This window comes from Heliangelus exortis, chromosome 2 (assembly GCF_036169615.1).
Source record: "Heliangelus exortis chromosome 2, bHelExo1.hap1, whole genome shotgun sequence".
Classification (NCBI taxonomy): domain Eukaryota; kingdom Metazoa; phylum Chordata; class Aves; order Apodiformes; family Trochilidae; genus Heliangelus; species Heliangelus exortis.
The window spans coordinates 149,715,840-149,739,958 of NC_092423.1; the positions used below are offsets into that span (position 1 = coordinate 149,715,840).

Sequence of the window (24,119 nt, forward strand, 5' to 3'; positions counted from 1 at the left end):
AGCCCATGGCACCGAGTGCCACGTTCAGTCTCTTCTTCAAAACCTCCAGGGATGGAGAATCCACTCCCTCCTTGGGCAGGAAAGAATTTTTTCCTAATATCCAACCTAACCCTCCCCTGGCAGAGCTTAAGCCCATGGCTCTTGTCTTCCTGAGGTTCTCTGGCATCCAGAAATTTCAAGACAGGAAATGATTCCTCTACATTTGTAAATGAGAAGACCCAGGAATCTTTCTGTCTGTTTTATTATCTTGAAGGCAACATCCATTTGGGTCCTATCAGCAAACAGGACTTAAATTGACACAGGGAAGAGGGATGGGGAAATATTAGGAAAGTGATAAGGACCTGCAAGGAGATACCATGCATGAGGAAATCTGCTAGCAGGAAAAAAAAAATCCCTGGAAGCAGAACTGAGCATCTGTATAAAGGGTGTCCAGTTGGCAGGGATCCCAGTGCAGAAGTGGAAGATCTCAAAATGGAATCTTCCATAATTTGTGGTGGTTTCAGCTGGGCTTTGAGAGGACCAACTCTCCCTCCAGACCCTACAGCAACTCCTGCTCTGATACTATAAAAAACACCAAACAACAAAACCTCTGGATGAGGTTTGCTTTCTCTCCTTAACTCTGCCCACCCTGGGCCCTTGAACTTCACCAACCTCAGTTGACTTTTCTCAACTCTTTTTGCCCCCCCACCAGCTGCTCTCACCCACCAAGTCTTTACCTTTCCAGAGACATAAGCTGCTCCTTCTGCTTTTTCTTTCCTGTGCCAACTTGCCTGGTGGTAAAAACTTTGGCCTGGAGCCCACGTTTCCTGGAGTTTTTCATAAAGCACCCATGAGAAGTCTCTTCCATCTGGGCAGGGTGTTCCTGGAGCACGTGGCTCATGGCATCAGCACTTCCACCACAGTCCCTGCCACTTCCCCTGCCCTTAGCAGTTGGACATCTCCTCCTTTTGGTTTAAAAAGTCTTTAGTTCCCCTTTTCTCTCATAGTTCTCCTTCCTTTTGGTGGGAGTCTTTGGTTGGAGAAAATGAATGGCATGTTTTGCTGGCATGTTGACTTTTGGCCTTCTTGATGTCTCTCACCCCCAGGCATGGGCTCAGCATCTAAAGGTATCAGCATCTTCTGCCCAGCACCGTGGTGTCACCTCCTTCATGTGCTTTGTTTCCCTCCTGGCCATTAAATTGAATATTTAAAATCAGCATCTTCTTGTCCCTGCCCAGCACCGTGGTGTCACCTCCATTATTTGCTTTGTTTCCCTCCTTTCCATGAAATGGAATATTTAAAATCAGGCACCAGGCTTAAGGGGACAGAGTACAAACCCTGAAGTTGATGAGGCCCCTACAGCTGATTCTCCTCTTGGGAAATCATTTGCTTTGGAACCCAGGCAGTTTGAAACATCTCTTAAATTGTGCCTCCTCCTACACTGATAACCCAAAAGACACCAGGCTTCCAAGGCAATGCTTCAGACAACCTGAAAATCACATTTAGCCATCAAATACAACATCTCAACCAAAATAAATAAAAAATTAAAACAACAACGACAAAAAAACCCCAAAAACCCTTGAATTGTTTGGATGAGCTTTGGTTTCCCCTAGAACACAGCTGAGTTAGTGATGCTGCCAACTCGTTTTTTTCCTGTTTTCCAGAAAACTGAGCTTGCAGTAGGGGCTCTGACCAAGAAGCTTGGGGTTGTTTATGTCAGTCCCTGGCTCTTTGCCCTTCTTCTTCTCTGTAGACACCCCCAGGCCTCCTACAGAGCTTTTCTGTCTCTCCTCAGCTGCAGCTCTGACGAGGAGAGAAGGGAGCAGAGAGCCTGGAGTACAAAACCAAACAAAGCCCCAACACAATCGTTCATTTCTATGCCAGGAAAGTGGTTTTCTAGAAACCATCCAACAATCTCTAAATGATAGGGGTTGGCAACAGCTGTCAGGTTGGTTTGGCTCTGCAAAACAGAGGGAAATAGATACAAGGACTTTTTTTTTTTTTTTTTTTTTTTTTTTGTTCTTTCCAGCTGGACCGTGTCCACGAGGAGGATGCAGGATGAGGCAATTCCCAACACAGTGCTCTCCATGCTGCTCCTGTTTCCCTCCTCCATCCCATCTCCCCACTCATCCCCTGCCACTGTTTTCCCTTTCTTAGCCCCGTTTGCTCCTCTCTGCCTTTTCCCCAGGCTCAGCCAAAATAGCAGAGTTGGGAGTTAAAAAATCTTGGTTTCAAAATACAAGTGCAAAGAGCCAGGGGAACCAGAAATTTTTCCCCATCAAGGCTGGGGTACCATCTAAAATATTGCCAGGAATAATCTTTACCTCTACTTACTCACTCATGAACTTCTTGACTAATGTGTGTTGACCAAATTCCTGGGAACAGAAGATCCTGAGCATCCCCTCTGGGCTGACACAACTTTTGAGCCAGGCCGGGTGGGTTCTTCCTCCCAGTGCTTCAAAACTCAGAGAGAAAATGATATCTTCAAGGGTCTCTTCAGAGCTGTGATGATTTAAAGCCCAAACATGTCCAAAGTGCTGGGTTTTTTGTGTTTTCTTAGGTGAGTTGAGTGGCTGGGGACACTTAGGACTCAAGGAAACTTAGGAAATCAATGGGAATTCAGCACCTAACTTATTGAAACTCTCCCAAAAAAGCCCAGGGGAAACTCAGCTGCAAAGCAGGACTCTTGGAGAGCAACAATAATCCCAGAGCAACACATTTTTATTTCAGCCATCAATGGCATCAAGGGGAGCTTTGCTCACAGTCCACATGTAAAGATGTAAGTGACAGTGGCCAGGACACCCAGGGACATCATTCCAGAGCTGCTTTGTTTGCTGCTGACTCCATTCACATTGCACAATGGTTTCTCACAGCAAGAAAACCTCGGGTAGGTTTGATTTTGTTGCTGACCTGTTGCTGGACACGTTGGAGAACACATCTTAGAGATGATGTATTTAGGCTTGCTGGGCTCTAGGGGAAAAAAAAGGAGGGGGGAAAAAAAAAAAAAAAAAAAGAAGCAAAAATAGGATGTAAGAATCATTGTTGAAATATTTCCCTGGTTAAATCTTCATTGGTGAGTATTAAATCTTCATTGGTGATCTACTCCGACCTCCCACCAGCCCAGGGTGCTCCAAGCCCCATCCAACCTGGCCTTGAACACTTCCAGGGGCAGCCACAACTTCTCTGGGCAACCTGTTCCAGAGTCTGAACCATAAATTGTATAATCTGGGGGGGACCACTTGGGGGGGGATGTATTTTATGATCTGAGCTGTGGTCTGAGGGCACAGGGAGATTTTCAAAGGTGTGGAGCCCCAGGGATGGAGCTGGAGGATTGTGCATGGTAGAGGGAGTCAGGTGTGGTCCAGTTTTGGCCAAAAATATTGTAAGACAACGTTGAGAACAAAAATTGCCATGGCAGGAGCTATCTGAGAGGGTCAGTGCAAAGCTGGAGGGAGTTAACTGGGAAGCAGTGCATAAAACCCCAAGCTTGAGCTCATTCTCTCATGCTCCTAGATAGGGATTTCCAACATTTACTCAACTCCTGGTGCCAAGATCAACACCTCAGTGACTCCAACAGCAAGCAACAAGGTCAAGGTCTCCTAGCAGCTGGAAACTGGGAGTTATAGTTCCCATACATGGCCAGGACGTGGATGAAAACCCACTCCTGGTACTCCTCTTCTGCAGCACAAAAAAGGTGTTGTTCAGAAACTTACTTGTTCCAACGCTGTCATGGACAGTCACACAGTATTTGTCTTCCTCTGCACACATGGAAATGGTCAAACAGTTCTTGTTGGATTCCTGCTCTTGGCACACGTAGCACATGAATGGGTGAGCTGAGGGAGTGGTGGGGAAAAAAAAAAAAAAAAGCACATTATAGGGTTAGGAACTGCTACAATCCAGGTATCTCCATTTTCCTAGTTAAAAATGCTTCTGGGTGAATGACCAGTGACCTTCTTCATCCCTTGACCCATGGCATCAGTGTTAAATCCCTCTCTATCTCCTCTGTCTCAGCACTGCAAAGTGCTATTGATCTGTTTGCAATCTCGAGGAGCAGAAGATGTGAGTGGAATTCAGGGATCTGAGGTCTTTTCTGATGGAGATTATTGCTGAGCAATAGCTTCTCTGGCCTGAGAGCTCTGCCACAGGAATTGCCAATTATTTCTCAGTCACTTGGCCTGAGCAAGCCTTGGCAGAACTTGCCAGGGAGAACTTGAGGATGCCTGGAGCATTTTAAGGAGGTGGACACTGCTCAATGTCCTATTTCTTTTTCATCTGGCTCAGAGACTCTTGTCACGTCTCCTTTCTTGTGGTCAAATGCCAGCAGCTGAACTGGCCTGACCTCAGTCCTAGGAAGCCTGATGAGTCCTAGGAAGCTTCTGTAAGCCAGACAATAATTGGGAAGCCTCAACCAGAAGTATTTGCTTGACTGACGAGCACAGATTTGGTGGGATAATTCATGAATCCACAATGCAGGCTCTGGAAGGTGACTGGCAGGAAAGGCAGGCAGCAAGGAGCTGGGTTTCCTCTCAAGAATGTGACCATTTGCTCTCAAATCCAGAAGGATCTAGGGCAGACCTCTGGAAAAACCTCACCTTGAGTGCTGCATGAAGTTTTGGGCATCTCAATATTAAAAAAAAAAATAAAAAAAGACATCGAGGTCTTGGAGAGCACCCAAAGGAGAGACAGAAGGATGGTGAAGGGTCTGGAAGGGATGGTTTATGAGGAGCAGCTGAGGTCACTTGGAATGTTCAGCTTGGAGCAAAGGAGGCTGAGGAGTGACCTCAGTGCAGGCTACAGCTTCCTCACCAGGGGAAGAGATGGGGCAGGTTCTGTTTTCTTCACTCCTGTGACCCAAAAGAGGACTTGGGGAACTGATAGGAAGCTGAATCAGGGGAGGTTTTAGGTGAGATGTCAGGAATAGGTTTTTCACCCAGAGGGCAGCTGATCAATGGAACAAACTCCCCAGGGAAGTGGTCCCAGCACCAACCCTGCCTGAGTTCAAGAAGAATTTGGATGATGCTCTCAGGCACATGGGGTGATTCTTGGGATGCCCTCCACAGGAGTTGGACTTGATCATCCTGATGGGTCCCTTCCAACTCATCATATTCTATGATTCTATGAAAGCCAGGTGATAAAAAAGAAGAAGAGCCAAGACCCAGTCTGGTTGAGAAACCACACCAAGGTGTCTGCAGAACACTCCTCACCCAGGTAGTTGAATTGATTTCTGGTTTGTTTTTTTTTTATGGTTGTGTTTTTTATGGTTCTGGGTTTTTTTGGTTTTTTTAGATGGTGTTCTTAGCTTGCAAAATCACCCAGAGCAAATTATGGGAGGGTTTGTGTGTAGGAGAGGGGATGAGTTACTTTAAAAACACAGACATTTTGGGGAAGGGAAGAAAACACAGCACAGATTGCTTGCTAAGCTCCAGGAGGCAGCTTGTCAGCATGGAAAGTGTAAAAAACAAGTAGAGGACACATTCCTGGGAGTGCAGTTTTGCCCGATAAGAAGTTGGCAGTAAGAAAGGGGAAGGGCAACCTAGGTCAGAGAGATCATTAAATGAGAAGTTCCCAAGGAAAGGAAGAAGTTACGAGCTGGTTGAGATGTCCATAACACTTTGTAGCTTTTTTCCCCCTTGATTTCTCACTAAAAAAGCTGAATTTTCATGTGCTGGGTAGAGCAGATGCAAGAAATTATTTTTTTTTTACCAAAAATTTGGGCGCAATCTTGAGTAATGTCGAGCAAAGCCAGGAAGCACAAACTAATGAGAAGGAAGCAGAATGGGTGCCAAACCAGACATAAAACCAATAAAAACACCTTCAGAGGATGGTTTGCAATGACCAAGTGGAGCAATGTCACTCGTAAAGCTCCCCAGAGCTGTGCTGTGGGCTCAGGTCTGTACAGTTTCATGCTTAGCAACAGGAGGGATGGGGTAAGGGATGTACATCACTTTATCAGATGATGCCAAGGAGAAAATAGCTGAAAACACACTGTAAGTAGAGCTGGAAGTGATTTTGACAGATGGATGTAATAATGAGGAAAAAAAAAAAAAAAGAAAAAAAAAAAAAAGAGAATGGGTACAGTTCAATAAAGACCAATTTATTACACTGAGATGTAAGGGAAATATCCATATAAGTGGCTACCTAAAATTAGCCACTTATACATAGGATGAGGAACAACTGGCTCAGTCAGAATTAAAGAGAAATAAATATAAATTACAAATAAAATTACAGCATAAAAAGCAGGAGTAAACCGTGTCACACTGCAGGGACAAAAACAAAGGAGCAGAGGCAGCAAAGTCATCTACAAGATATGCAAAGTGGCCTTTCCACCCTGGCAAAACCTCAGCTGGGACACTGGTGACCAAATCCTACGTGGCACTTCAGCAAATATGCAAAACATTTGGAGAGAGACCAAAGGAGAAGGAGGAGGAGTGGTCAGAGCTCTTGAAAATAGGTTGGGAGCGTGGAGTTTGTTCATGAAAAATGGGGAAATGCAAGGAAAAAGAAGCTGCAAAGAAGAAAGCACCACACATCCTATGGATAAAACACAGGAGAACTCTATGGAAAGAGATGTTAAGATTAATTTTCTAAAAGGATGATGGGCTGAGTGATCCCAGGCTGTAGGATCTTTCTTCTTGAAAACTTTCAAGGACATATTAGACAAACATCTGACTGCTTTGGTCCAGCACTGGATTAGGGAAAAGGATCATGAGCTTTTAAGGTTTCTTCTGGGTTTAATATATCTATAACAGCAAGTTCATGAGCCTCAAATCCTTTTTTTTTTATTATTTTTTAGAACTAAATACTTTGTTTCCCACCCCAAAACTGGCTGAAGCTTCTGATCTTCCAGGTATCCTGCAGAACCATCTTGTCCAAAACAAAAAAAATAAAACGTAGGAGCAGGGGGTTGATAGCTCAGAGAGCAAGAATTAATTAGGTGCCTCTTTCTCAAGCCCTGCTAGATATGTATCATGGTTTCTGGGAAACCATCTGGCGTGGGGGAAATATTGGCAAGGTGGTCATTATTCCTGTGTGTAAGCAACGTGTGTGTGTTTCAGTCCCAGAAGGAGGACACACGTTCAGGATACCTCAGGCTTCCCTTTGGGAGAAGGAAGCCTTTAATGTGCCACAGAAAAGCTCCTGCCCCTGATTTCCTCTCTATAAATTCATCCTGGTGCATTTCCAAACTGTAGAGAAAAATCTGTAACTAATCAAAAATGGATAAAGATTAAAAAAAAAAAAAAAAAAAAAAATCTATTTTTTGTTATGCTTTCTGATGCTTCCAACTTTTGCATCCTTTTGGAGGACCCCCCCAGACTCCTGGATGGATACAACCTGGCATCCAGAGCTTCTACAATTAGAGCTCTATCACTCCACACTGGAAAAATTAATTTATTTCTGCAGCAAATCACTAACCCAAGGGCAAAAAAAAAAAAAAAAGATGGTGGCAGCATGGCCAGGCCCTCAAAATTCTTTGCCACCTGAAAAGCTTTCAGCATCTTCTCTCTAAGCCTAAACTTAACCAGGAGCAGCATGAGAAGCTCACCTTGTTCCACACACAGGACAGCAAGCAGTAAGGTGACAAGAGGAGTCCTCATCTCCACCAGATGTTCTCAGCTGGACTGGGAAGGTGTTTGGAGGGCAGGTTTTATACCTTTTGAATGGCAGCAGTTTTACAGGTTCCAGATGGCTCACGGGTGGACATGAAATCAACCCAAGGGTGTGTATGGTTCATGTGGGAGTTTTCCCCATGCTGGAGCCCATGGAACAGGATGGCACCTTGGGGAAAAGCCCTTTTAGCAACACATTGCTTGCTCTCCCTGTCATATGAGTGGTGGGAAAGTGGGGACTTTTTTCTCTTCTCCTTTGAATTTTTTCCTTTCCTTCCTCCCAGCAGAAGCAGCAGCTGCACTGATGAAATAGTGGAGCCTGCAGGCATGGAGATTGTCCTAGTAGTGAAGTTTTTTAATCCCTTTGGATAGTCAGGGTGTGATGTTCAAGGCTTTGTAGCATTCATTTTAATTATGCCACAGTATCAGCTCAGACTCTCCACTGACCCACGCTCTTTTACCTCCAATAAAATGAGTGTATTTTACATTCAATGAAATTAGCTGGTGGCCAGTTAAACAGAAGATATTCTTCAATTTTTAATTTGTATTCATTTCCTTATCAGTTTTCCATTACTCAGGGTTAATCCCTCTGCTTGCTCCTCTTGTCTTATAATTCTCAAATACCGTTTTTTTTTTAATAAAGTTTTGCTTCTATTTCTGGGATCCTTTGCAGGGTCTCCTTTACTCCACACCTCACAGTTTCTGGAAATCAGGCCTCCACTTATGATACTAAAAACTGGCATCCTGGTATTGCTGCTTTATTTGGAAAAAACAACCACAAAAAATGAAAAAAAAACCCCAAACCATTTCCCAAACTTTTCCTTTTTTTAATCTCTCCTCCTAAATCGATCCCTTCTCCTCATCTCTTTTGTTCTCTGAATTTCTTAAAATTGGTCTCTGACATTTTATGAAGGAGACCCCAACACAAGATGCACCTTCTGGGAGCTCAAGCTGCCATCTCAATGGATCTTCCTCCAAAGGGAGATCAGTCCTGGAGAAGATTTAGTTGAGGATGTCCTTACTGCAAGGTGACCTTTAGATATCCCTTCCAACTCAAATTATTCTATGATTCTATCAGAGTAGGTAGCAAAATGTGCCAAAGGAAAAATTACCCTTTTTGTTGATAATTATGGAATAACTTCTCAGGCTTTCCTCTGGCAGTACCTATCAGGAGAGTATTTTCATTTCTTTCTAGTATTCTAAGAGTATTATTTCATTTTTTCATGATTCATGAAATCATTCATGATTTTTGTACCCATGTGGTGTTTCTGATACCTTCCAGGTTCTCTCAAACTGCCCTTAGAATGATGCCATCATCAGGTGGTGAATTCCAGAGTCCTTTCAGTTTGATGTCAAAACAGACATCCCCATCTTGTTGTGGGAGGTTTGTGATGTCAGCAGGGAACAGGCTGATAATGATCACACCAAACCTTCTGCTTCCCAGAGGTCAATCTGGTTGACTGCCCAAGTGTGTCAGAAACAGGTTGTTCTCCACAATTACTGGGTGTGTCTTCTTGCTGCTATTTTCCAGTGAGGATTAAAGGAAGCAACCATTTTTTCCTTTTTTTGTTCCTCTCCTATTCATTATCCCGTAGACTTGTTAAAGATATTCCATTTCCCTTCCTCCACAAGTGGAAGAATGCTCTATTACCCTGAGCTTCCTCGTGTTGGATTTGCCAACATCTCTTTGCTCCTTCTACAGGAATCCTCATGAAATAGAATTATAGAACCATAGAATGGAAGCCTTGGAGCCTCCTCTTCTCCAGGCTGAAAAACCCCAACTTCTTTAGCCTGTCATAAAATCATAGAATCACAGATGAGGGGTTGGAAGGGACCTCAAGGATCATCTGCTCCAACCTTTCTAATATTATTGTTTATCTGAGGTGTCTCAGCACCCCATTGAGCTGAGATTCCAAACTTTCCAAAGCGGGGGAATCCACCACTTCCCCTGGGAGACCATTCCAATGTCTGACTGTCCTCAGAGGGAAAAATTTTCCTCTTCTGTTCAACTGGAATCACCCCAGGAGCAACTTGTGCTCATTGCCCCTTGTCCTATCCATGTGACTCCTTGTAAATATTTCACAGAATTTCACAGAGTCAGCCAGGTGGGGAAGGAGCTCTGAGATCATCAAGTCCAACCCTTGATCCACTCCCCCTGTGGTTCCCAGCCCATGGCACTGAGTGCCACATCCAGGCTCTTTTGAAATATCTCCAGGGATGGAGAATCCACCCCTTCCCTGGGCAGCCCATTCCAGTGTCTGATCACCCTCTCCAGAAAGAAATTCTTTCTAATGTCCAACCTAAACCTCCCCTGGCACAACTTGAGACCTCTTGTGCCCTCTTGTCTTGCTGAGAGTTGCCTGGGAAAAGAGCCCAACCCCCCCCTGGCTCCAACCTCCTTTCAGGGAGTTGTAGAGAGTGATGAGGTCTCCCTGAGCCTCCTCTTCTCCAGCCTCAACACCCCCAGCTCCCTCAGCCCTTCCTCACAGGACTTGTGCTGGATCCCTTCCCAGCCTCCTTGCTCTTCTCTGGACCTGCTCCAGCACCTCAATCTCCTTCCTGAGCTGAGGGGCCCAGAACTGGACACAGGACTCAAGGTGTGGAAGGACAGAGGTGATTGATTATCATCATTCTCCTCTCTTGAGCATCATTGTCCTCTGAAGGACAGAGATGCTTGGTAATCCTCAAGCCTATTCCATGGAAGAGCCATCCCTGTGCTGTGCTGCTCCTGTGTGTCCAGGGAAAGCTGTTGAGAGCCAGGGAGGGGCTGAGAATCCCTTCCCTGGACCTGCTGGCCACACTCTTCCTGATCCAGGCCAGGATGCCATTGGCCTTCTTGGCCACCTGGGCACACTGCTGGCTCATGGTCAGCTTCCTGATGACCCAAACTCCAGGTCCCTTTCTGCCACTCTGTGCCCAGCCTGGAGCTCCCCATGGGGTTGTTGTGGCCAAAGTTCAGGACCTGGCACTTGGCCTTGTTGGACACCATTCCATTGGAATCAGCCCAACTCCAAATAGGGAGTCTCCATCTTTTTTTTAGCCCCCCCTCCCCTTTAAGCACTGGAACAATAGGGTGTTGGTTCAGTTCAAGCCAGGTTTGCAAGAAGATGCTGTGGCTCAGACATCCCAGCATGGGCAAAAATGTGAGCTGAGAAAAGAAAACTGAGTAGGAACCAAGCTCTTCTGTGTCAAAGAGTTATCTGGGAGGTATTCCTAGAGCATTAATATCTTTATTAATACCTAGATGTGCTGTAATGCTGGAGCATCACCTCTTCTCAGAGGCTGGGGAGCAGTAATTTTGCAGCACAGGTTGCAGTGATTCCTTCTTTCTTAAGGGGACAAATTAAAAAACCCAATGCAGTCAGAGGCAAAACTTCAGCATCCAGAGTGGGCAGGGGATCTCCTCTTGCCCACCAGCACAGCCTTCAGCCTGGAGCAGGTAAACCAGGGACACCAAGAGAAAAGTCAGATGGAGGAAGGCTGCAGGAAGAATAAGGAAGTTTAGAGTAATATCTCATTGCTACCCATTCAGGAAAACTAAAATGGACCTCAAAACGGAGCCATGAGCTTGGCATGGCAAAAGAAAATGGTTGACTTTGGAAAATGAATGGTTTTCTCCCTTTCTGTGGCTTCCAGATGGCTTTTAGACCCAAGGAAGATGTTGCTCTGGTCTTTTCCATCCATCTTGTCTCTTGCTTTGCTGTGTGTTAATCAGGGGGCAGCAAATAAGCAGAGAGAAAGGGGAGAAATTTCAGGTTTTGAGGGAAAAGACAGCCACATTATTTGAGGAGAGCAGAGGGCAGCATAAGTCATAGAATCATAGAATCATAAAATCATAGGATCATAGAATGGTTTGGGTTGCAAAACACCTTAAAGTTCACCCAATTCCAAGCCCTGCATGGACAGGGACACCTCCCACTACACCAGGTTGCTCCAAGCCCCATCCAACCTGGCCTTGAACACTTCCAGAATCACTGCTCCTTCAGAATTAGTGATGATAGGGCTGTAAGTGAGGAAAAAGTAGGATCCTCCTTAAATTATATCCTCTAGAAACCTAATTTAGGCAGGGCAAGGATCCCTTGGATGATTCAGGTCTTGCTGCAGGGTCTCAGAGCACTGAAAACTGAGCTCTTAGATAATCCAGGCAGAGAGAGCCAGGTTCCTCCCAGGAGCAATCTCAACTATTTGAGTGAGACAATCATGTTCCTCTTGAGAGCCCTTCAGGCCTCCCAGATGTCTCCTCAAGGCAGCTCATCCCTCTCATCCAAGAAATATGCAACCATGGGAACCAACAAATAAGAAACCCTGGGTGGAGGGAAGTGGAATTAGGCAGCAGCATCTACAAGGGAGATATTACATCAGGATGTCTCAGAGGGGTTGGCAGAGAGGAGTCTCCTCTTACCCAACACTCCTGTCCGAGGGAGGGTTCACTAAGGGAGCTTTCATGGTTTTAGGACCTCCTGTGCCTCAGGATAATTGCTGCTCCCACTTTTAGATAAGGAGCCTTTTATGTAACTTGAGATGTGGGTCAATCTTTGGCCCAGGCACGTGGGTTGTGTTGCTGAGGAGTGGAGAATGCAAAACTTAGGGGGTGAGGGAGAAACCAAACAAGAAGGAGGCAGGCTGGGGCCTCTGGATGGAGCTACTCTCTTAGGGATGGGACTCATAGATTCCCAGGACTGATAGATTCCTATAATTTCTCCATGCAACAGCAGGAAGCAGACTATAAAACCCTCCATGGCAAATGTAGGTTCTACCACATCCACTTTACCCACATATTTTTATCCCTTGCTTCATTGCCAGGTTCCCTCACAACCCAAAATGGGTCAAGTTCAGGTAGCACAAGGCAGGACCTTATTCTCAATCTGGATGCCCAGACCAGGTCTGCATCCACAACTTCAGCAGGACAAGACCTGAAGCTGTACTGGCCCCAGCTTGACCTTTGCCAATCAGGGACACCTCTAAGAAATCCTAAAGATGCCAAAGGCTGAAAATTACTTCAGATAAATCAGTTGTTACCACCTTGCTGTCCAGGGGTGGAGCAGAGTGTGGCCATCCAAGAGCACAGGAGAGTTCTTGGCTCATTCAAGGTGTTCAAACGTGGGTGCCACTAAATCAGGATGGAGGAAAAAGAAGAAGAAGAGAGTAGATTGGACAGGAGGATGGAATCAGCTCAGCTGTGGGATGGCAGTGCAATAGAAACCACGAGGACAACCAAGAGTCTCATGGCTAAGGACTGAGGAGAAACACATGAGCTGAGGCTCTCTGAAGAAAATAAAGAGGTTGGAGACAAAGCCCAGAGTCAGACTGGGTCAAGAAGGCAACAAAAAAACCTTGGAGAGAAAACCAGTGAGAGAATTGCACAGCTGGGGGTGGGATGTGAGGACGAGTTGGCCAAGAAGGGGTGGGAGCAGCTTGGGCTGAGCTGGAGTCATGAGACCACGTTTCCTTTCCAAGCTTCTTGTAAAAAATTTGGCTCTTTCTGAGTTTTGTTCTTCTTCTGCTTCAGGCAAAGCAATCCCCAGCAAAGTGGAAAAGTGCTCTCCCTGTGCAATGAGTCTGCAGAGAGCAAACCAGCTGGGTGAGCTGCACCCAAGTCATTACCCTGGGAGGTCTTGTTGGGTGATCCTAGTGGAGAAGAGCTGCTGCAGTCCAGGAGAAAGCATCTCAGCCTCCCATGACTCACTTCAGAAGGGTCTGAGTAAGCAAATCTCTCAATCCCAGCTAAGATTATCCACAGGGAAGGTCAAGGCAGGGGAATGAGTTCTTTAATCTCAATGGGAAACTTAATTAGCAAACACAAAAGATTTCTTTTCATAGATTTTGTTATGGGTGAAGCTGAAATTTTCAGGCTCCAGATGACAGACAGGAGAAACCTTTTGTCTTTTCTGATTATTTTCCTTTCAGCTCCATGCAAGATATTTTTCTCCCTTTTCAAAATGATCCTTAATGCTTACAAAGTGATTTCTACTGGAAGATATTTAATAAATTTAAGGAAAACTTAGTGCTCAACATTATTTGGTGTTGGGTCCCACCTCGTCCCCTCGTGTTTCCTTGCTGGAGACTTCTCCAACATTTTCCCTTCATCCAGCTGACCCGGGAGTGAAACTGAAAGTTAAATAGAATGGAGTTTACACTGAAATGGAGCCACAAACTGCAGAAAAATGCCAAGAAAATCTGAGAAGAGGTTTCCTGAAGTCACTGCAAAGCAACTGCACTGTATTTCAGCATTATTTCAGTTCAATTTGCAGACTGACACCTCCTATTTTCTTGCTAACCTGGATGCATCCAAGCCCAGCACCCCATGCACTGTATGACACAGGCACACAATAGAATAAAAAGAACATTTTATTGTGCCCAGCTTCTGTTTAATAACTCTGATCTTCCAGGCTTCCTCAGAGCAAAACAATACAGGGAAGAAAATGGTATGAAGGGGAAAAAAAAAAAAAAAAAAAAGGCACAAGAGAATGGCAGGGATAAAACGGATAGGAAAAAATAATTCATGGAGCTATTAAAGCCAATAATAGGAGAGTTGGTGACTATATGGTGTCTATATGACTATTGGAGAAGAGAAGGCTCTGGGGTGACCTTAAAGCAGCCTTCAGGTACCTGAAGGGTTTACAGGAAAGTTGGGGAGTGACTTTTTGCAAGGAGATGGAGTTATAGGATGAGGGGGAATTGCTTTAAACTGGACAAGGGGAGGTTTAGGATGGATATTAGGAATAAATTATTTCCTGTGAGGCTGGTGAGACCCTGTCCCAGGCTGCCCAGAGTAGCTGTGGCTGCCCCATCCCTGAAAATATTGAGGGCTGAGTTGGATGGAGCTTGGAGCAACCTGGGCTGGTGGGAGGTGTCCCTGCCCATGGCAGGGGAGTTGGAACTGGATCATCTTTATGGTCCCTTCCAACCCAAACCTTTCTGTCATTCCCAGGTGCAGGGCTCCACATCATTCCTTTCCCTTCCAAAGACAATTTTGAGGTTGGGCTGTCCTTTTATGCATTGTCACCAGGGCATGGGAAGAGCAAAAAATCTTTGCTGATGGGATGGTACCTTCCAGGCAGAAGAAGCAAGGTAGGATTTTCACTGGACAGATGAAAGTTTGAGCCCTTGCAATGCGAGGCCAAGCAGCTCCCTCCCCTTTCCTGCAACCCTTTTAAAAACCCAGCCGGAGGATGCAGGCAAGACTGGCCAAGACCCCCAGAGCTATCATGGTGTAACTGGTTTTCACACTGCTGGCACCACTGATGTTGCACAAAGACGTGTCACAGCAGCTGGTGGCAACACCAGCTATGCCAATGTTCAGGTCAATTGTTGGGCAAAATGCAGAACATTTCTTGGTTATACGCTGGTTACGGTCACTGCCTGAAGTGGGAGAGAGAGAAAAGAGGAAGAAAAGTCAGTTTTTTTTTAATTTGTATATTTTTTATCAGTTTTAACCCTGTGGGGAATATATTCGGGACTTAACGCTCTTGGTTTTCTCTTGGGCTTCATCCCACTGCATCATTATTTGTGTATCTATGACCTGTGGAGGTCATCTCCAGGCCTTTTGACTCCTGGGCTGTTTTTAGGACCAGGTGAGAGGAACCTGGGACAGGAATTTGGGGATCTAATGCACACCCACAGTGCAAGACTTCAAGACATCATTGTCAACATGTCTTGAACCACTGGCCCTTTCAAATTCCATCACCTCCCATGAGCTCGGAGAGGAGACAAGGGCTTTGTGCAGAGAAAGCCTCTCTCTTCCAGTGTCTCCTTCTCCTGGATGTGCTTAATCAGCAGTGCAGAACTGTTACAAGACATTGCAAAAAATATGGGCTGGGCCAAGTTCCCACCTGCTGCAAGATCTGCTTTGTGTGTGCTCTAATCCTCACTAATTCCTCCACCACCCATGGTGGTGGGGAGGAATCTCAGCCAAGAGCCTAACCTGATCCCCATCTTGTCATCAGAGCTTTGGAAAAGCTTCACACTCACCCGTGCCCGTGGTGGAATAGGTTGTGAGGCAGTACTTCTCGTGGTCAGAGCATTTGGTTGTGCTCAGGCAGTGGATGTTGGAGGATGCATCCTTGCACGTGAAGCACGTCAAAGAGAAAGCTGCAAAAGAAGCACACAACACCCATCAGTCACCTCGAGACACATCCCTGTGACCCCCAAACTGCTGCTTGCTCATCCCTAGGGAGGATCTGTGAAACCCAACAGCCACAACCTGCTGGGATTGTGAAACTTGACCCCAGGAACCCTCCTGGACCCAAGCTCAGACTCCTGACACTGAGGTGCTTTGGTCATTTAGGAATTCTCAAGGGATCTTCCCTCTGGATACTTGACTCTCCTTGAAGCCATGCAAATATCTGCCATCCCCAGTGTACTTTTGGGAGGACTTCTCTGGTCTGCTACCACTTGGAGCATGAAGCTCTTGTGGTTTCTTTCCAAACTGGCTCCTCCAAGCCCCATTTGCTTACTCCTATTCTTGTATGGGAAGAGACTTATGGATTTTTCTCCGTGCTCTTTCACATCCTCTTCAATTCATCTGAAGAGTCCTGTCCTACACGTCCTTTATCAGAAGACAACAGAAGTTATTTAAAATATCTTTTTTAATGCAAAAAGGGAGACAAACACTTCAGAGTAACCTCTGTGGCCAACCCAGGCACAAATATTTTGCTGCATGCCCCCAGAACTCACCTCAAGTGAGGAATAAGTGACCTAAATCTGCTCCTCATAGAACGGTTTGGGTTGGAAGGGACTTTAAAGCTCATCCAGTTCCAACCCCCTGCATGGGCAGGGACACCTCCCACCAGCCCAGGGTGCTCCAAGCCCCATCCAACCTGGGCTGAGACATTTCCAGGGATGGGGCAGCCACAACTTCCTTGGGCAACCTGGGCCAGGGTCTCACCACCCTCAAACAAAAGAATTTCTTCCTCATGTCCAACCTCAATCTCCCCTCTTCAAGTTTTAACCCAATTCCCTTGTCCTCTTCCTACCCCCCCATGTCCAAAGCCCTCCCCCAGCTTTCTTGGAGCCCCTTCAGATATTGGGAGGTTGCTCTAAGGTCACCTTGGAGCCTCCTCTTCTCCAGGCTGAACAACCCCAACTTCTTTAGCCTGTCATAAAATCATAGAATCACAGATCTGAGGTTGGAAGGGACCTGAAGGATCATCTGCTCCCACCTTTCTAATATTATTGTTTATCTGAGATGTCTCAGCACCCCATTGAGCTGAGACTTCAAACTTTCCAAATTTGGGGAATCCACCACTTCCCCTGGGAGACCATTCCAATGTCTGACTGTCCTCAGAGTGAAAATTTTTCCTCTTGTGCCCAACCAGAACCACACCAGGAGCAACTTGTGCCCATTGCCCCTTGTCTTGTCCATAGGATTCCTTGTAAATAGGGAGTCTCCATCTTCTTTGCAACCCCCTTTAAGTCCTGGAACATCCTAATAAGGTCTGCCCTAAGCCTTCTCTTCTCAGGTGGAAGATGGATGCTCTCATGCAGCTGCTTCATTTTCAGGAGACAATCTTGAACCTGGAGAAGACCAGGCTCAGCAAATCACCCCCTTGGCTGTTGTAGATTCTTTTTTTTATGGCTGTTTGTGGGTGAGGGCTCCCTACCACTCCAGATCAGGTACATCTGGGATAGTTTCATTCACTGATGCCAGTGGCTGGAAGCAGCTTGTGCTGCAGTGAGCTGAAGCAGCCATTCAGAGCAAAGAGCTCCTCAGGGAAGGTTTCTCTGCATGATAAGGGGAATTTCCTGCTCATCTGTTTATCTGAAGCAAACACTCCTGCACTAATGTCAGCCCTCTGAGGCTTAGGCTCATTTTTCTCATTTCCAAGCTCTCCTTATTTCTGGCTGGTTAATACCCACTTTATTTTTTTTTTTTCTACCAGTGCTGTCCTTTGCCTTCCTTGCTCTTCATCTCTCCTCACCCCTTGCCCAGGCTTCCTTGCCCTTGTTGCTGTCTTTGCCAGCAATGTCCCAACCTCATTGCTGTCCTTGTTTGACCTTTGGGCAAGCTCAGCTGGCTCCCTAGTGGCCTCCTAGCCCAAATTCTGACCCTGCTTCCCAGGATGTGCTGTGTATTTCATAGGAAGCCATAAAAAAAAAAAGCCTTTTAGGGCACTATTCATTCTCCATCTCCAGAAAGTGCCTTTTCTCCTCATTCCAGTCCTTTTCCTTGGTCACCCAGCACTTTCTATCTATTTTCTCCTCATGGTCCGGAGATCCCATTCTCCTTCTGCTGATTCTCACTGAAAAGCAGCTGGAAGAGGACACAGAGGCCAAGGAACTGGGTTTGAAGTGACTCAGATCCCATGACATCCCAGACTCCCTCTCTTCCTATGCTCAACACCCTTACAATTTCAAAATCCTGGCATTTGCCTCACTCTGATTTGATACCCAGACTGTTGCAATTTGCTTCCTACCTTAATCATGGGCATTTTAATCTCTGGATTGTCTTGCTTCTCCTGCCTGTTTTTTTTTTTTTTTTTTTTCATTCAGTATTTTCCTGACATTGCAGGCCACAACACTTTGGTTTCTGGGTGGTTGGTTTGTTTTCTCTCCAAGTCTAGGACCCTTCTTGAGCTTATTCATCATTATCATTTAGATGCTGCCCTGGAAGCAGTGTGGCTTCATTCCCTTTTCTTGTGCAAACCCCCCCTCAGGCTCATTTCTGCTCCACCCCACTGGGAACCACCCTTTCTTCCCAGAAAAAAAAAACAAAAAAACTCAAACAAACAAACCACAAAACCATATGCTAGAGAGGAGTCTCCAAACTGGGTTTTCCAGATATGTAACTCAGTTTATTCCATAATTAATGATGCTCCTTTAATCACGCTCACACCAAGAAAAAACTTCCTGAATCTCTGCAGGAAACAGTGGAGTGTTTCCTGCTTAAATCTTTTTTTTTTTTTTTTTTAAATCCCAACATCCCAAAGCTGCTAATTTAAAAATACCCTTCTAGCCAGAAGAAGGGGGAAACACCTTCAAGGGGGATTTTACCAACATCTCTCAGTGTTCAGGAGGTTTCTGTCTCACTCACATTCACTACAAGAAGACTCTGGAGCTCAGTTTGGACTCTGAAGTCAGGTAGGACAATTTGGATCCTCTGTGCTGATAAGACCAAGAACTGTTCCTGCTCCTGAAAACCCCTTTGTTGGAAAACCCCTTACTTCTGTTGAGATATCTGGTGCAGCAAGGCTGAGTGGGGAAGGGAACAATATTTCTGTGGAATTACTCCTCACTCAGGATTTAAACCACGCTGCCTTTGGAGCTCTGCTTGTGCCCAATCAGAGCTCCATTCTCACTGAAGAATATTCCACAAGGAAGATTTTCATGGGAAGAATTGGAGCCACCCAGGTAAAGAGCTTACACGTGTACAGCAAATGCAGGAGTTGGCAGATGCAGGATTTACCCGATTAAAATAGATCAGGTTCAGGATTAGTTGGATCAGCAACCTTCTGGCTTGAAGGTTGGTGCTGTATTTGTGTTAATTTCCACCAGCAGCTTTGCTACATTTGCTGTCTCATTATGTGGTCTCTTTAAAATAATAATAATAATAAAAAAAAAAAAAAAAGGGATTGCAGTTGATAAGCTGCAGGGAAAGGTCCTTTTATTGCCTTCAACTTTCTCAACCTCATTGAGCACAATGATTTAGCACCTGCCAAGTTTGAAACCTGTAAAGTCCCACAGTGAGAACATTTACAACCTCAAATTAAGCATGAGTTTAAGTGCTCTGCTAGACCAGGACTGGAATGGCCAGTAATTTGCAGGTAAAGCTTTACAGCAGAGTCAGGGAAAAATTCAATTTGTAATAAAGTGAAAACCCCCTTGATTATTCTGCTGGAATATTCAGGGCTCCACCATCTCTTCCTTGCCTAACCCACTGTGCAAATGGAGCATCTTCCCTGGTTTTCCTTCCCTGGAAGTCTTGAAGGTCAGGTTGGATGAGGCTTGGAGCAACCTGGTCTACTGGAAGGTGTAGATGAGCTTTAAATTCCCTTCTAAGTGATGGGCTTTTTTTTTTTTTTTTTGCAGCCAGGGAGAGTTGAAGTGCAGGTTCTGAGTGCATCAGGAGATTACTAGAATGGGAATGGGATTCTGCATCTCCACCCCACACCTGGGATCAAAGTTGCACCTCAAAGCAACAACCTGCAAGAAAAAGTTGGGAGCATCTTCTCCTGGCATGACCATCTCTACCAGTTCAGGTAATGATAGGTTGTAATTGCAACCAATAAACAAGTGAATAAAGAAATGAACAAATAATCAATATGGAATATAAATGAATTAATAAATAATAATAACTTAATTAGTTCTATGTCATTTTTGCAGCTTTGTTGTACGTATTGTCCTTCATGTGTCCAGCTCTTCACATCCCTCAATTAATCCCCCTTCCCATGGAGCTGCACCAAGGGCTTTCAGCTGCCTAAACTGAGCCATTCCAAGGGTTTTTGGATGAGTGGCTCATCCCTCACTTCAGCTCCTCAGCATCCTTCCAGGGCTATGTCCCCTTGGCTTCTTCTCCTAAGCTCTGGAATATTCACCAAAGCCAAAGGACCCTTCAGCTTTCCCATTCCTCCTGCAAAATTCCTATCTCAGCCTTCAACACCAAAGCCATGCCCCAACTCTGGGGGTCTTTTTAACCCAAAATAATCCTTGGAAACTCACCCTTCTCTGTGCACAGGGCTATGAGGAGCACGACAAGAAGAGAAGTCTTCATCCTTTATAAGTCTTGCAGCCTCCAAAATAAGCAGGACTCATCCAGGGCAGGTTTTATACCTCTGCAGTGTTTGCTTTGATGCTGGGATAATAACTGGAGGGTTGTTGTGTCAGATGGTGGATAATTGATAGGAACGTGTCAGCACTTGTTGGCTTTGCTGGAAAACTAAACAGGTTTGTGTTCTCCCCCTCCTTCTTCTTTTCTTTAGTTGTTTCACAACGCTGCTTGTGTCAAGTGGGCAAAAGTTTCTAATTCTGGATAAGTGGAGGAAAAGCAGAACACCAAAACAATGTCCAGAGAAGAAAAGGAATTTTTTTTTTCCCCTTTTTTTTCCCTTTCCTGGCCATCTTCAGTCCCAGAGCAAACTGTACCCTTAAAGCTTCTGTCTTCATGGATTTATTTTAGTGCATATGGAAAGGGCTTTGATTTCAAATTGAAACTGGGATTGAAACTTCCAGAAAATGTTTCCCAGGGTTGTCAGATAGATCAGAAAAGCAGTGTCCTTCCACCCTGTTTCATAGGGGATTAGGAATCATTTTCTGTGAGCTTTCTTCTGAGACAGAAACATAAATGTTTCTACTACAAGAATGGATATTTTATCTGAGAGGAAAAGTTACAAGAAAAGAAATTCCACAACTCAATGAAAATGGCCACTTGAATTAAAAAAAATAGAAAAAACACCCACTCCCATCACATTAAGAAAGCTCTGTTCTTTTCTTAAAAAAATTACAAAAAATGTCAGGGAGGAAAAAAAAAAAGCAACAAACCAATTAAAGCCTGGAGGATGAGGGATAATGTGATCAAGGAACCAACTCATTAAATCTTCAGAAAAAAACCCTACAAACACAGCCAGCTAAAAATTATGTGAAATGCCAAATGTGAATACTCCAAATGGATTTTTCTACAGTGCTCTTTGTTCCTCCTTGTTGTGATGCTTCACCCTGTCTCCCTGTATGAAATTTGCATTTTTCCCATCTTCTTCTGATTGTTATTGATTTTTCTTCCCACAGTTTTCCTTCTGCCACCTAGCTGTAGGGATGGAAGAAACAATGTCCCAGAAACTGTCCAGCTGGATCCTTGTTGCTCTCCATATGTTTTATTTCTTTTTTTTTTTTTTTTTTTTCTTTCCCATTGAATATTAGACCCTCCAATAAACCCCGCTATTGGGGATCAAAATAGTTTACATATAGAATATTAGAATTAATTGTGAGATTGCTTAAATCAAGGAAAAGATCAAGGGAGAAACTGTTCCATCTGCAGACAACAGAAGACAGATGAGATTCCAGTGTGGATAAAAAGGATGGAACTGCAGGAGATAAAATCTGAAAGATGTTACCAGAAGAAGCAGAAGAAGAAGCAGAAGAAGAAGCAGAAGAAGGAGCAGAAGAAGAAGCAGAAGAAGAAGGAGCAGAAGAAGAAGCAGAAGAAGAAGAAGCAGAAGAAGAAGAAGAAGAAGAAGCAGAAGAAGAAAAGAAGAAGAAGAAAAGAAGAAGAAGAAGAAGCAGAAGAAGCAGAAGAAGAAGAAGAAGAAGAAGAAGCAGAAGAAGAAAAGAAGAAGAAGAAAAGAAGAAGAAGAAGCAGAAGAAGCAGAAGAAGCAGAAGAGAAGAAGAAGAAGAAGAAGAAGAAGAAGAAGAAGAAGAAGAAGAAGAAGAAGAAGAAGAAGAAGAAGAAGAAGAAGAAGAAGAAGAAGAAGAAGAAGCAGAAGAAGAAAAGAAGAAGAAGAAAAGAAGAAGAAGAAGCAGAAGAAGAAGAAGAAGAAGAAGAAGAAGAAGCAGAAGAAGCAGAAGAAGAAGAAAAGAAGCAGAAGCAGAAGCAGAAGCAGAAGAAGAAGAAGAAGAAGAAGAAGAAGCAGAAGAAGAAGAAGAAAAGAAGAAGAAGAAAAGAAGAAGAAGAAGAAGAAGAAGTACTGAAAAAATTGCTTGGATAAAAGTTCTGTGCATGTTGCACAGACAGATACATGAACATCTGTTGTAATAAAATGTGGATCTAATTACACTTAAGCTCCTTCCTGAGAAGGGGTTTAGAAACCAAGGGATTCCAGTCTGAACCTCAAGATTCATGGGAGGCTCCTCATAGAAACAGAATCATTGAATGATTTAGGTTGGAAGGGACCTTAAAAATCAGCTAATTCCAACCCCCCCTGTCCTGGGCAGGGAAATCTTCCACTAGGCCAGGATGCTCCAAGCTCCATCCCACCTTCCCTTCAACACTTCCAGTGAGGATGCAGCCACAGCTTCTTTGGGCAGAATTTCTTCACTTCAATCTACTTCCTTCTAGTTTAAAGCCTTTACCCCTTTGTCCTACCATTCTACACCCTTGAAAGAAGCCTCCTGGGACTCTTTAACACCCACTTAGCATCATTATCTCACCCAAAAGGAATGGAGAGCTCTTGGGGTGATGTAACTCTTTCCAACAACTCCAAGATGGATGGATAAATATTGCTCGGATGGAGACCAGTGTGACTCAGGTGAGGAAACTCCTGCTTTCTCAACAGGTCCAACACTGAAATTCAGTTTGGAACAGAGGTGGCAATTAACCAAGAAAGCTCCAGGGAGAGGCGTTGGTTGGTTGGCTTCAGAAAACCTTTGGAAGGAGGAAAACAGAAGTTGGAACCTTCCACGCTAGGCAGTGCAACCCCCTCTACTCGGGGAAATATTTCATTTTCTCCAGTCCAGATGAGGTTTGATGAGTTCTTTATTGGTGAATCAACTTTTATTGCTGACTGTTGGAGGTAATGGCAGACAAGGGGACTCTAAACACAAGGCAATGCCATTCCACCCCCCCTGCCTCGTGCTGCAGAGGCAGCCCACATTCAGATTTATTTCAGCAAGCAGCATCCATTAACACGTTCAGAAATAGCAGCTCAGCCAGGCACTTTTTTTTTTTTTTTTTTTCCCCCTCGTAGTTTCATCCAAGTAAAAACCTAAAATATCTCTTGTCTCCTGCAAGCTGATGAGATTTTGAGGTGGCAGATTTCTTAAAGGCGTTCTTGCAGGATTTCTGACAGTCAAGATTTTCCATTAGATGGTCTTGCACTCTTCCAACTGGTCTCATATGGCCTTCTGAAATTAATATTATCCTTAACAGCTCCAGGTGAGATAAATTGAAAAGGGTAGAAGGGGCATAGATGATCAGGACACCAGAGGGCTCAAGGTAAGAAAGATCACATCACAGTTTACAAGTATTTGGAAGTTCTGTGCTCCAAGAAGATTATGGAATGAGTAACAGGGGAATTATTTAGGGGTGGAAATATTTATTTCCCTTGGCACTGTTGCTGAGTGGAGAAGGAAGGGGAGGGTTTTGCTTGTCTTGTTCTAAACGTGGCTGAAATTGTCATCTGAGGAGGGCACAGAATTTCTTTCTTTTTGGGGAAAAAATATGGTTGCCATGAAACAAAAGCTGAAATTCAAAAGCTGCTGTGAAATTCAGGTGTTCTTACTAGATGTGGATTTTTCAAGTTGGCTCTGAGAAAGATTTCAGAGATTATTGTGATTAACAGAGGAAAAGCATGGGGGAAAAAAGGGGTTAAAAAGAAGTGCAAACCCCAAAGTTTCTGTTGATCCTTCAGCACAGAAATGCCATAACGGTCCCGTCCTTCAACTGCTCCATCTCCCATTTAAATAAATGCTTGGACATTTTCATTGCTTAGAAATTAAACCTTTACAGGATGATTAAGTGTAATCCCATTTCACAGCCTTCAGCCAGCGCTGTGGTTCCTCCCCATTGCACAGGAAAGACAGAACCTTTGCAGCCTGTCTTGGGTGATGGTGGAACAGAATTCCCCTCAAATCCAGCTAGGCTGCAAATATCAGAGCTTTTTTTT

General features: G+C 44.6%; 2 protein-coding genes across 2 annotated transcripts in view; both read right to left on the reverse strand.

The window, feature by feature from the left end:
- The window catches only part of TOP1MT (DNA topoisomerase I mitochondrial), a 163,102-nt gene that overhangs the window by 70,362 nt on the left and 68,621 nt on the right, over positions 1-24,119 (reverse strand). The window lies entirely within an intron of this gene.
- LOC139793600 (lymphocyte antigen 6E-like) lies at positions 13,917-20,464 on the reverse strand. The gene is made up of 3 exons (XM_071738525.1): positions 20,244-20,464; positions 15,558-15,677; positions 13,917-14,948 (listed from the first exon to the last, which is right to left on the reverse strand). The coding sequence occupies exons 1-3, from the start codon at positions 20,293-20,295 to the stop codon at positions 14,740-14,742; spliced, it is 381 nt and encodes a 126-aa protein (XP_071594626.1). The 5' UTR covers positions 20,296-20,464; the 3' UTR covers positions 13,917-14,739.